The sequence below is a fragment of the Amia ocellicauda genome, chromosome 1 (genome assembly GCF_036373705.1).
Source record: "Amia ocellicauda isolate fAmiCal2 chromosome 1, fAmiCal2.hap1, whole genome shotgun sequence".
Lineage (NCBI taxonomy): Eukaryota > Metazoa > Chordata > Actinopteri > Amiiformes > Amiidae > Amia > Amia ocellicauda.
In genome coordinates this window covers 19740641-19754571 of record NC_089850.1, presented here as the reverse complement: position 1 = coordinate 19754571, position 13931 = coordinate 19740641, and the positions used below count along the sequence as shown (strand labels likewise).

At 43.5% G+C, this 13931-nt stretch overlaps 1 protein-coding gene across 2 annotated transcripts in view; it reads left to right on the top strand.

Annotated features, from left to right (window-relative positions):
* kif26ba (kinesin family member 26Ba) overlaps positions 1–13931 on the top strand; it is a 126305-nt gene that overhangs the window by 94150 nt on the left and 18224 nt on the right. For both annotated transcript variants that reach the window (XM_066697861.1, XM_066697852.1), the window contains exons 6-9: positions 7667–7873; positions 8327–8420; positions 11948–12210; positions 13479–13662. In XM_066697861.1, the coding sequence (XP_066553958.1) occupies positions 7667–7873; positions 8327–8420; positions 11948–12210; positions 13479–13662 (748 nt within the window). The remainder of the gene's footprint in view (positions 1–7666; positions 7874–8326; positions 8421–11947; positions 12211–13478; positions 13663–13931) is intronic.

Sequence of the window (13931 nt, the reverse complement as noted above, 5' to 3'; positions counted from 1 at the left end):
ATTTCATGAGAAGAAGAAAAAATATATGGGGGGGGGCACACACATCAGTGGCAAAGTTTGGACACTTAATTAGCTGTAATAAAGATTGATGTGAGGGTGGGATTTGTTATTTCTTATTCAGCTAAACTAGAACGTACCTTTGTGTAGCGCAGATTTCCGCAGATCTGCACATATCTGCGGAAATCTGCACTACAAAAAGGTACGTTCTAGTTTAGCTGAATAAGAAATAACGAATTTACTTTGTCAAAGTATTTCCATGCAGAACTTGATTGTGCAGAACCATTGTTCGTGTCCGCGGACATCTGCACTACAAGAACACGAACAGTGGTTCTGCACAATCAAGTTCTGCATGGAAATACTTTGACAAAGTAAATTAAAACACTGTTAAGTGTATAATATGTGCAGTGCAATTAAACGACCATAATGTCTAGACCATGTTGTCTAGACGGGTCGTCTGGCTCATCATCTAGACGGGGTGTCTGGCTTGTTGTCTAGACGGGGCATCTAGACTGGCTACCGGTCTGTCTCTTTCTGTCTGTGTCTGTCTCCGTATCTATATAGCTGTCGGTATTTATTTGGCTGTATCAGTCTATCTGTATCTATTTATCTATCTATTTATATTTATCTACCTGTCTCTCTCATTCTGTCTGTCTGTATCTGTCTGTTTCTGTCTATCTATATGTCTCTGTCTGTCTGTCAATCTATTTCTCTCTCTGCCTCTGTCTGACTCTCTCTATCTACATGTCTATCTGTCTCTCCGTTTCTGTCTGTCTCTGTATGACTCTGTCTCTATCTATCTGTAGGTTGTTCTTTGTCTGTGTCTGTCTGTCTCTGTATGACTCTGTCTCTCTCCATTTCCACACAGCTGGTGGGGATAAGCTGGAGAAAATGATGAGGCCAAGCTCTTGCTATGAAATCTTACAGGGGGGAAAACAGTATTTTAGGATATAAACACCAGGAGAAGGCACTCAGAGTTGGTTGACATTAGTCATTAAAGTATATTTTCAGATTTCACAACAAATAAGCTGTGTGGTTTCCACTGAAAGGTCTGTTTAATTGAACAAAAACCTACCAAACAAAGAAATGAAAGCGAACTAATATGTTTACATATTCCTCTTCTGGGAATGATGTGCAGTTTGACGCACACCCTTAGCATGAGCTACGGAAGCTGCTGAACGTGGGAGATGGCGGCAGACTTCAGACACTTTATTATTCTTCATGGTTAACCTAGAGACCACGATGCAGCACTCACACGGCACAAAATCTCAATACCTATAAGGAGATTGAGTGGTTGAAGGTGATATTATTGTGTTTGTGAAGGTGCGCTGTGTAGGTGCTTTACGTTAGTCCACAGACCTGGCCTCTGCACAGTCCTGCCTGATCTGGGCTGCAGTAACGAGCCTCAGTGCCCCGGGGGTCTGGTTTTGTGTTCCTGGTTCTCCATGCATTCGAGTCACGCACGGTGAAAAGAAAAGCGCCGTCTCCTTTAATTAAAGACTGTGATCCCTGGTGAGCGGTAGTATCCAGTCCTGCCCATGTACTGTTTTATTATAAAATAACTTCTCTGTAATGGGCGCATTGTCTCCATCCCCAGGGCGACCTTTATAATTGGGTTTGGCTGTAATAACCTGAACAAGTCCGTGAGGGAGGCAGGCGCGGAGAACTGCTCCCTCAGACACACAGGGTCTGCTCTCCACTGCGGGAATGTGACAGATGTGAGCAACTGCATTAGGTACAGTTGTTAAATAGTGAGAAGGAGGACTGCTCTGAAACATTGACATCTGTGTGGCTAGCTTGACAAGGTTAGTGGGGTCAGGGAGGGTTCAGAGGTTTGAAGGGTAGAGGGAGTGTTTTTTTTTTTTTTTAAGAATACAAAAGGACTCGTCTTTAATAAGACTAATGAGAAATACACAACAGAAGCAATCAGCTTGATCTCTCTGGGGCTGAACTGATAATCAGCCTGCGATTGCTACACTGTACTTTGCTATTTATTTTTCTTACCTAGTCTGTGTATAAATACTTAATATATATTAAATATTAAGAAATATTAAACCCAAGGTGTGTCTGTCAGCACTGAGCGCTTCAGTTATGAATTGTGCATCTCCACAATCTTGGTCTTTTTTGTTATATCTTACATATAACATCTTATCTTCTTCTTCTTATTATTATTATTATTTTTAGTTCCTGGCAGATGCCCGTATCCAGGGCGACTTACAACATAAGTGCAAAACAAAGTGCAAAAATACAGTTCAATAAAGGCATCAATCATTACAAAATCAATTTATATTATACATTTATATCTATACTTTTCTGGTAGGGGACTTGTATTTATTTAGGACATTGGTATGAAATATTAAAGTAAGTGTACTGACACTAACCCTTTCAACTCATTCTGCTGCTTTACTTAAAATCCTGATTTCTTGAAGAGAGAGTTTGTGCACTTTACATCAATATTTACAGAGCACAGGATCTTTATGGGATGCTTATTTAAATAATTTATAAACTGGCTTCTTAGGCTTAGTGTTGACCAAAGTCACTTTTGAGGGGTTACAACAAAACACAAAATTGATTCCAATTAGATCATTCCCTTCTGATTTGTTGTGCGTCTGTGGTAATCAGCCTCCAGCCGGGTTTCATGTCATCCTGAGAATAAATCCCCCTGTAGATTGCGCTACACAACACAACGGTGGGAGACTTTTAGTTTCTGTCTTAGACATTGAGTGAAGAATATATACTTCTGTATGCAGCTGCCATTAAATCACAACAGTGCTTTTAAGGTTTACTTTCATCCTCCCAATGACACCCTTTCCGAATTAGAATGAGAAATTGAGAGAACTGGAGGGAGAGGGAGGGAGTAAAAAAAAAAAAAGATAAATCAATTTTAAGGGGTGCTGTGTAACATTGGGTGCCATTGTGTGAAGGATAGAGGGTGGGGGGTGTAGGTGCGCTATTCGGGAGGTCAAACCTGACGTCTGTCACCTGTGATTGAGCGGCAAGAGCATCGAAAAACCAACGAGCTCTAGCTCCATTGATTGCTGCGTTCAGGGAGTAATTTACTGGCGAGCTGGCAGACCTGTGTGTGACAGCGCATGATTGAGAGTGATCGCAGAGAGAAATGAAAATGAGACGTGTCCCTATTACAGAGAAAATTAGCTTTTTTCAAAGGGACGGAGGTGTGCCAGGCGATCAAACTGAAGGTGGTATATTGCTGTCGTGTGCTTCTCTGGAGGGAGTAATAATCAGGAATCCAGTAAGAATTCCGTTTTATAACTTTTGTAAGGAAACCATAAAAAGGCAGGCAGACAATTGAACACTTTCAGTTTTTCTGAGACACAAAACCCTGATCTCGTGTAACAGGCTATTTTACTGGCCACAGGTTATAGACCACCATGATGATGATAAAAACAATAATAACAAAGATCGTCAGTCCTCTTCTTCTTCTTCCTCCTCTGATATGCAGCCATGACATTGCTTCTTTTGTTAGGATGTTTTGTTTTTATTAATTTCTAGGCCCCCTCCTTGTCAACAATCATAGCAAAGGAGCCATATGAAGCCTCCTCCTGCACGGACCTCCGTATGCTATTCCCACCGGCTAAATAATCGCCATTAGACGGTGGCAGTGCAGCTCAATAGATTCCCTCGCCTCTCCCTCATCAGTGTCTCCTGTCTCCTCGCTGGCCGCTGTGATTGATGAGTCGCAGGACCGTTGACAACAGGCGTAAACAAGTGCAGACCGATGCGCGCAGCTGACAGAGACAGCCAGAGCAGCCTGGGAGCAGGAATGATTACCAGGATGTAAAGTGTGACATAACCTAATCTTGAATATACTGGCTGATACGCAGGGAGCGTTTATGAGCTTGTCTCTGTGCGTCTGCCGCCTCCCATTTGTCTTAATGGCTTCACTTCTCCAGCACTGCTGCAGAGATGCCATACACAGCTCACCCCACGCAGAGTTATTACTTCAGGGGGTTTCATTGAGGCATCCCCAAGAACAGGACTGTGTGTTTAGGACATCCGTCCCTCCATCCATCCATCCGTTTTCAATAACCATATTTTCAGTACTGTGCAAAAGTTTTAGGCAGGTGTGAAAAAATGCTTTAACGTAAGAATGCTTTCAAAAATAGACCTGTTAATAGATTATATTTATCAATTAACTAAATGCAAAGTGAGTGAACAGAAGAAAATCTACATCAAATCAATATTTGGTGTGACCACCCTTTGCCTTCAAAACAGCATCAATTCTTCTAGGTTCACTTGCACAAAGTCAGGGATTTTGTAGGCATATAGTCAGGTGTCTGATTAAACAATTATACCAAACAGGTGCTAATGATCATCAATTCAATATGTAGGTTGAAACACAATCATTAACTGAAACAGAAACAGCTGTGTAGGAGGAATAAAACTGGGTGAGGAACAGCCAGACTCAGCTAACAAGGTGAGGTTGCTGAAGACAGTTTACTGTCAAAAGTCATACACCATGGCAAGACTGAGCAACAAGACACAAGATAGTTCTACTGCATCAGCAAGGTCTCTCCCAGGCAGACAAAAACTTTTGCACAGTACTGTATATACCCCCGTGCACATTCTTCTTCTTAAAAAACTAAATTAAAATCAATCAAATACCGTTTTCACTTCCATTTACCAGCGTAATGTATAGCTGCCCTGACAGACACGCCATTACACATTACACATGCTGAGCCAGTTCGATCGGCGGTCTCGTCTCTGTTACAGCGTATTATTACAGTAAGACACCTCTTTAAATAATTAAACATGCGTAAATGTAACTGCAGTGGCAGATCAATTGGGAAATAAATCTCCGCGCAGCCAGAATGAAATGCTGGTTATCAGATGGCCGGTCTTACTTACACGGCTGAAAGATCTGCTCGGTGTCTTCAACCGAGGGGAGGCTGCTGTTGATGAGACAAGGTGAACGATACGGCAAGCTGGTTAAGTCGAGGTAAGCCGTGGGAAGCAGGAAGCTTTTTAATGTTTTCATTAAAAACATTTTTAGGTTTACAACACATTTTTGTTCCTCCTCTTTGTGTGCTTCCTAAATAGAATTGCCACCACTGTTGTATTACTTTAAATGTACTATTACTTCACAAACGGATAGTTTTCACTTTCAAGATTAATAAAAACAAACCCATCAAAGCCCCTCATCCTGGTTGGGTAACCCTAAACTGGGAGCCTAACCCTCTGATCTATCCATCATCAAGGTGATATTAACTGCACTTTGTGTTAGAAGTATTCACCCCCTTGGACATTTTGTTGGTACAACCTGAAATCTTGATGCATTTATGTGGGTTTTCCTTCCTTTAATTTAGACAAAAAATTTCAGTGGAGGGGACAATAATTTATTTTTTGTTCTTGTTGTTATTGTTTTAATCTGTTTCTAAAGAGCCCTATTTAACCGCCATCAGGCTGACATTGAAAATCTTTTATTTAAGAAGCGTGGTAGCAAACATCCTCTAATTGTGCAGAAAGCAGTGATTGTCTGATGTGCGTTAGTGCCATGAACACTGAGGGGTGTATAAACGACAACAGCAACATCTCCAGCAATAAACTATGCTTCCCTGGCAAACGCGATCAGTGCTTTGTTGCAGTTAATTTCTGCTGCCTACGCTCAATAAAGGCAATGCTCTGGGAAAATTGTATCACAGCTCTTGTATCATGAATCACAGAGGTGTACAGCATTTCTGCGGCATGTAAAGACTTTCAGAACCCTGTATTGATGGCATACAGAGGTATCGCTAATATGTCTTGCTTGTCATCCTAATGGCTGTTTATGTGCAGTGGTATCAAAAACTTGTTCGGGGGGGGGGGAGGTAAAACAAGCTTCAGTTTACATTCCTCCTTTTAAATCAGCAGAGTTGTGATTTGTCTTGTAAGTAGTTCTGAGAAAAAAGTACGTCTTAAACACAGAACAGATGTCGGAGAAGGAACAAGAGCAAAAACAATAACCGCATCGCTCGAGGAGTGGGCGAGCTGCTGTCATGTAGGTATGGATACAGAGATGCCAGCAGGAGTCGGCTGTTTATCAGGGGAGGGATGAACCCGTGCCAAGCGCCATTCCTCAGAGTTAATGTTTACTGTCTCTTTGATATTCTTCAGTGAAGAGTTAGGACACACAAGTCTGAATTCAGCTGCCGCCATCAATTATACCACAAGAGCAAAATAAGTTTTAAAATGTATTGGTTTGTTTGTTAGTTTAATAACTCTGGTCCTGAGAATGGCTATGCAGTGACAGGGTGCTGGGATAGCCTGTAGCTGTCCAGATTATCTTCGCTCTTGCTACAGTACCGCAAGTGAGCCCTGCACTGAAAAGCAAACACCACAGTATCGCCTAGTTGATGTTTCCGTGTACTTTCTAATGAATACAATGTGTGAAGTTGCATGTAGTCTAAAAGACAGTCCTTGGGCATTTCCTCTTTCTCAAACAATTACATCATTACTTTGAAAGTCTGTGGTCTGGTGCAAACGTTTGGTTCAGGCCAGATAAATGTCTTCAATTAACAAAAAACACATATTTAGGTGCAGTCGCTTTGTTTTTTCATGCCTACAGATCCTTGCACCTTAGGTTTCGTTCTGGAAGTGCGATGTGATATAAAATGTAAATTCCGCCAAAGAAAACAAGATTTGAACGGCATAGCGTTGACTAAACTGGGCTGTTGGGTCATCAGAGCCGCCTTTCATCTTGCCTCCGTGAACAGATCTTCCCGGCGTCAGTCGCCCGCTGCACGGGTGCTTTTATCTGCACGTTATTTTCTGAGCAAACACGGATGTTCCTCATAATCCCGATATTTTTGATGGACCTGTCTTAATCCTAAAGCGCTGTTTAGTGAGGGCTTAGAGCTAAGATATATTTTTCTGTTGCTTGTGGCAGGCCTAATGTGACGTTTGCTTTCCATGTTTCAATTCCTTGCAGCTAAATCCTCACTGTGCTAAAACCCAAAAGCCAGTGTGACTCCTTACAGGGGTGTGTTGGGGTGGGGGGGAGAGAAAAACAAACTGAAGAAAGTTGGAAAAGCGGCTTACTTCAAAGTCATCAGCACATTTTTAAACAAATTTAGAGACAAGACACGCTGAAGTGAAGAGCTTTAAATAAACAACCACAGGCAATTAACGTGCCCTGCCCTTTCTCTCTCTGCTATGCCTGACTATTTCTAGCTTAATATTTAATTCCAAGCTTTGAATCATTTTCCAGTGTTTTCTGGACGTGCATTTTGTCGTAACTGCAGAATCTTCCATTTCCATCTCGCCATTCGTCAGGAGGCAGTTTACCTTTGGCCAGCATTCCCTACCTTGACCCTGCCAGACACCTCAACAAGAGACTTGTTCTTCTGTGATGCCTAACTACTGTCCCTGGGAGTTTTGAAAAAGGATCTCTTATTAAGATTAAATTAAATTTCCCATACACTGATGGGGAAAAAGTCACATTTTAATGTAGAAAAATCAAAGCTCATTGGCCAAAACTGCCCAAAACTAATCTTTGATTTTCCCACAATAAAATTTAGATTTGCAAATCAGTAGGTGGGAGTTCTTTCCTTTTTTCATGATTTACTTTCATGCACACCTGTAGAAAAACTTAGTATGCTACTGTTTTAGCATGATTTTGGAAAAGCATCTCAAAACAAAACCCTTCAACAAAGCTGTGATTTCTCTGCAGGTGAAAGTGATGCTGAGAGTCTGCCCGCTTTCTCCCGTGGACACCTCGGAGTCCAGCTCATTCCTGAAGGTCGACCCACGGAAGAAACAGATCACACTGTTCGACCCGGCCACCAATGGCCCCCAGAACACCTCCCAGAAGCGGGGCAGTCAGGTGCCGCCGAAGATGTTTGCCTTCGACGCTGCCTTCCCTCATGATGCCTCACAGGTGAGTGTGATGGGTCGGGCCAGCGGGGTTGAGTGAATGATACTGGGAGACAATGGACTTTGTCAGAATTCAGGGCTTGACTGAACCCAAGGCCAGCCTGGGCCGGGGAATTCAAAGCAGGTGTTGCTAAAAATGGTTATCATTTCTAATTTCTCTGTCCATTTGTCCATCAGTCGGTATTTTGAGGGACCAAGAGTTGACTGGACATGTGACTAGTACTTTCAGATGCTCATCACAAATATCTATAATCTGTCTGCCTATTTCTGTCTATGTACCGTGTGGAACTCCGTCGGAGCCGTTGGAGGACTGACACTTCAAACCTGTTGAATATTTGTTTTGTTACCCAGATGCTTCCTTGCTCCTTGTGACATATTCCTCAGCTCCCATACAATATGAAACACAGAACATTTCGGAAATCCCAATGCTAATCCTCTCCCCTCTACTCCCTTGCAGGCTGAGGTGTGTGCCGGCACCGTGGCAGAGGTCATCCAGTCCGTGGTGAACGGGGCCGATGGCTGTGTCTTCTGCTTCGGCCATGCCAAGTTAGGTGAGTGCCACACTTCCTGTTTTCTGTACAACTCTGCCCTCACCTGCCTGCTGGTGCTGTTGAGTCCGAACACAGGGATGCAGTCAAGCCTTCAGCTGTATTATTATTATTATTTTTGTTGTTGTTTAGCAGATGCCATTATCCAAAGGCAGGTTAACAGTCTGTTACAAACATCAGAACATAATGTTTTCCCATGAACACAGCATTACAAGGGTAACAAAGTATTGTAAAAAATAAACAATTAGTTTACAAATACAAATTAGTCAATAAAATTTAGACTGAAAATAATAAAATGGAGTTATAAGGGAAGATCAGAATAGTCTACTGGGGAAACAGACGTGTCTTAAGGAGGCATCGACGAGTGGTGCGACACGGTGCCGCCCTGCTGCTCACAGACGGCTCATTCCAGCATTGGGGGGTCACAGAGCAGAAAGGGGGTCCGGGCAGGTGGGCTCCTGAGAGGAGGCATGAAGGTGTTAATTAGAGGGAGGGAGCTGTGTGTAATAGTATACACAGAGTATTAATGTCACTTCAAAGCAGCTCCTCACAGCATTCTAGACAGTGTGGATTATTATGTTTTAATCGCCTTTTAGCATTTTTATTTTTTTAAATGTCTTTCTTTTCTTCTCTTTTTGGGGAGTATGCTAATTGCTTACTTTTTCGTTGAGGTTTCAAGATTTTTGTGTGGGTCCATCTCTGAGGATATTCATTTGTTTCTGTGTTTTGCAAGCATGTCCAATCTCGTGCAATATCGGTGAAACAAACAAAAAAAAAAGTGTAGATGCTTTGAAAACTTTAAACTTCAAAGACAAGTTACAAGTCTAACCCAATCATTTCCAAGACGTCAGCCTGAAGTCCTGTGAAGAACATGCCCAGCAGGCTGTTGGTCGTTAGCAAAGCCAGCCGCAGCTGAAGAGGCGGAAGAAAATGGCCCAAGGCAGTGTCTTCTGCATCATAAACACAGCAGCCAGAAGAGCACGTCCATCTGACACTTGAACATGACTGCAGACGTCTGAACAGGGTCGTAGCTTATACCATCTGGAGGACTGGTCAGGGGAAGAAAACTGGAAAGGGAAAAACAAAATGAAACTAGGAGTGGGCGATGTACTGTGCACAGTGCTGTATGTTTCGTAAACCCTTTCAGTGTCTTATCAGATTAAAACACGTGGATTTCCACTGAGAGAGCACTGCAGCAGGACAGACGAGTCTCGGTGCTGTGCCTGAATGGCAAATTAATAGTTTGGTTTCGTACGGTAATGGGATATTATTGGCTTGTGGAGGTGGGACGGTGTAATCATAGCCTTTTAAAAACATTTTATTGAAGCTGTATGGTAAATAAACCCTGCACTGTGGATAATAGCTCATGCCTTTGTTAACCCTGTCGGTTTGTAATTGCTGAGCTTTCCCGGTTACTCGAGGCACTCCGGCTCTTTGGGTGCCGATTTGATCCATCAGCTAGGAGTGAAAGGTATTTATTTCTGTCATGAATTTCTGATTAACGAAAGCACTAAACCAGCGGCCCTGCATACTGTGACCCACAGAGGACCAACGAGCTGTAAGGACACCATGTGACACGCGACGGACGTCTGAACAAAGTTAAAAAAATAATAATCTAATCTTGTGATTTATCCACATTATGTTTTAAAACCTCATCTGAGTTACTGCCTTCTTGTCTGTGTCCAGTCAGCCATTAAAATATGTGAGAGAGAGATATATATATATGAAATAATTATGCTTAAAATAATGGTGTTTTGTGTAATTGATGGTGCTGTGGGTGAATGGTAATGTGTCATACCTCAAAGTGACAACGCTGCTCTCAAGATTAAATAAGACTTGGATTAAATTAATGAATGGATACTACAAGGTGCTTTGATTCAGTCTCTGCAGGTCTCATGAAAGAGCCTCTGTGTCTTTGCACAGCAAAGCTTTACGTCCTAAGCCCGTCTGTCTGTATTAGTTATTTTATGCCATGATTCAAAAAGTCACTTGGAAACTAAACAGGATATTTAGATAACACTTTTGGTCTACTCTATAAACGAGCTTGAGAAATTCTGCCAGCTGAATGTGACTTATTTGTGATGGCTGAAGCACTGAATAATGAAGAATGTGTGTTGCTCACAAAATGTTTAAAATAATCAACGAAATGATCAAATTATAGCTGCCCAGGACGCTGTGATCCGAGCTCAGTCCCAAACAGCTCTCACTGTCTGTGAAACTAGATTAATAAATAAGAAGAAGGAGAACTAAGGACACTCTCTGTAATTACACAGCGTCATGCGAACGAGAGTCAGCAAGGGATTCAGTCGACGTATTGCGCAAAATGTTCACTGATAACAATAAATAAACAGTTGAACCCCAAATTATTTTCATACCACATGAAACAGAATTGGAAATGCATGTCAATTTATTTTGGGGAAAACCTTATTGGAAACAGATTTAGTTTTGTTGATTTGTTTCCTCTTAAAGTATGTGTACTGGGACCAAAATAAATGATCTTGAGAAATGCAAATTCCCCATCCAAATGACAATAATAACATTAAAGAAGGACAGATGCTGATAATGCAAAAGAGACCCATCTTCTGAGTTTTAATCTTGGCTAGCAGTTTAGGTGCCGCGTATGGCATTGTTTAGCTTTGCGCTGGAATGTTTCTCAGAGACGGTGTGTGGGGGGGCCTATTGTGCGTCACTGTTGTGATGCTGAGGGTTGGAATGCTTTCTCTCAGATGAACGCCACACATTTTGTGGACTCAGTTTGGTGTTGATGGCTGTGTAATGCTTTCCTAATCCCTCCTGTATATTTTCACCCTTATGTTGCTTGTACTCTGGTGAAATATGGAACCAAGATGTACAAATCAACAGTATGAGTTGTTATCATTGCAACAGGCCAGATAAAACATCTGACTGAACACTGAAACACTAGCACTGGGGGGGATCTTTACAGTATATGATTCACACAATGCCCCAGGCAGGGTAGACCATGGTAAAATCACAGGAAGGTGTAGGAAAACACTGTTAAACCTTGGTAAAGCAAGGAGAGATATAAAATAGGTTTGGATGCAAAGCTGGTAAAACCCTGCCAAAAGAACTGCTACTGTGGTGCAGCACAACTTTCATCAGGAATCCGGAAAACAAAGCCTGACCCCTTCCTGTGAAAGAATGCCAAGAGCTTTTAACATCAGTCATGCCCAGTGCGGGGAGCCAACACTGGGTATTGGGTTGCACTTGCTGTCCAGGGTTCTGAAAGTCCAGATGTGAAGGCACAGCCAATTGAAGCTGAGTACACTGCACAGCTGGGGAGCCTGGAATTGTTACCCTACTCCAGTTTTTGCTCAAAAATGCTCTTTAAAATGTGTGTATCGCACATTTTAAAGAGCATTTTTGGGCAAAAACTGGAGTAGGGAAACAATTCCAGGCTCCCCAGCTGTGCATGAAATTCCACCTTCCCGAATCCCCCGATCCAAGGCACAAGAAGCCATGCCGCTATGCACGAGGCGGCCTCATAGAACCTCTTCCCCTCCACCCTGCAGGCAAGTCATACACGATGATCGGGAAAGACGACTCCATGCAAAACCTGGGAATCATCCCCTGCGCCATATCCTGGCTTTTCAAGCTGATCAACGAGAGGAAGGAGAAGACGGGCGCACGGTTCTCGGTGCGGGTCTCTGCTGTGGAGGTGTGGGGGAAGGACGAGAACCTCAAGGACCTGCTGTCGGAGGTGGCGACGGGCAGTCTGCAGGACGGCCAGTCGCCCGGGGTCTACCTCTGCGAGGACCCCATCTGCGGGATGCAGGTGAGCCGAGTGTGAAATACGCCTAATGATATGAAAGATTCCAGCCTCACTTATTTATGTATGTAGGTGTGTGTGGGGGTTGGAATTATTCTGTAATGATACACGTGTGTGTGTCTCCGGAATGCATTTATTCATAACGGTACTTGTTGATAATCTTATTCACATGTGCTCGGCACCTTGCTGTGGCTTTTATACCCCCACGTACAAAGTACTCTTCGACCACAAAAGAGCAGCTACGATATTGAAGACGGTACGCGCTCTGCACAGAATCTCTCAAGAGGAACCATAGTTCCTGACAGAGTACATCTTTCTAATTATCCGAGGATACTTTATTACTCTGGAGGCAGCCTCATATTTTATTTTTTCAAGTAGTCTGCCACACGATAATATGATTACAGTGGTTTGTTACACTAAGGGGTTGTGTATCATGTCTGAGCCAGTATCAGTTCTTCTGGCCTGTTATCCAGTGGCAGGGTCTGTAACAGACCCCACACAGCACAATAAAGAGTCACTCATGTCCCAGGCCTAGTTAGCGCTCAGCTCTCAGGACTAGAGGGCGGGACTAGAGTCCGTCTGCACTGGAGATCGAGAGAAATGGAGTTGCTACTGCCATATGGTCTGAAATAAAACTACAGAGGGTGTCACTGCAGGGCCCATCGAGATGGGGATGTCCGTCAGCCCAGAGTCCATCCGCCCGGAAATCTCAGTCTCTTCCTTAAGAAAAATAACTGCACGTGTATAATGAGTGGCAGCAATGAAGACGGTGTGAATATGTTGCATCAGAGACAGTGTTGATTTCCGCTGATGGGATTAGTCTCGAGCAACAAGCGTGTCCCTCAAATCCTCCCGAAATCGGTGCTAATCTTGTTGACAACAAACGGCTGAAGATCCTCTGTTCTGTATCTCCACCGCTTCCCTTTCATTTGTGTTGTTTGACTTTATTCAAGCTCTCGTATATGGTTTCCTCTCTCTACTGTAATCTGCATGAATTGCAATGTGTGAGATCTTATTGACAGCAGATATTATTCTTTAAATTCTCTCTTCTCTACCCGTGCCCGTGCACGGATTATTGCTGCTTCCTCCAAAAAGTGTAGCACTGGGACAGGGATCTACATGTACACACATACACACTCAAGCACATACTTAGGCACACACACATTCCTCAAAATGGGTTCTGTACAGTAATGGCTGTGATGCTGTGCGCCTGCTAACCTTACCAATAAAAACATGAATGCAGTCGATCAATCACTCCTCTCTCCCCGCTCCAGCTGCAGAACCAGAGCGAGCTGAGGGCCCCCACCGCGGAGAAGGCGGCCTTCTTCCTGGATGCAGCCATCGCAGCCCGCCGCAGCAGCCGGCCCGACTGCGACGAGGAGGAGCACCGCAACTCCCACATGCTCTTCACGCTGCACATCTACCAGTACCGCATGGAGAAGAGTGGCAAGGGCGGCAGTAAGTCAGACTGCGGCACGGGGGGCTCGGGGGTCTCTTAATCGGGTGCCAATGAACCGATGCTGACAAGACCTAAATGAGGGCTGCCACTGAGCTCTCCTGGTCACCCCTGTCTGCATTTAGATATTGCAGTTGACGCAGCATGCAGCTGTTCTGACTGGGTTTCAGCTGAACACGCAGCCTTGGACGGGCACTACATGCTTGCACACCGTTAACAACACCTGATATTTAGTTTGACTTCCATCTGTGCAAATGACTCGGGAAAACCC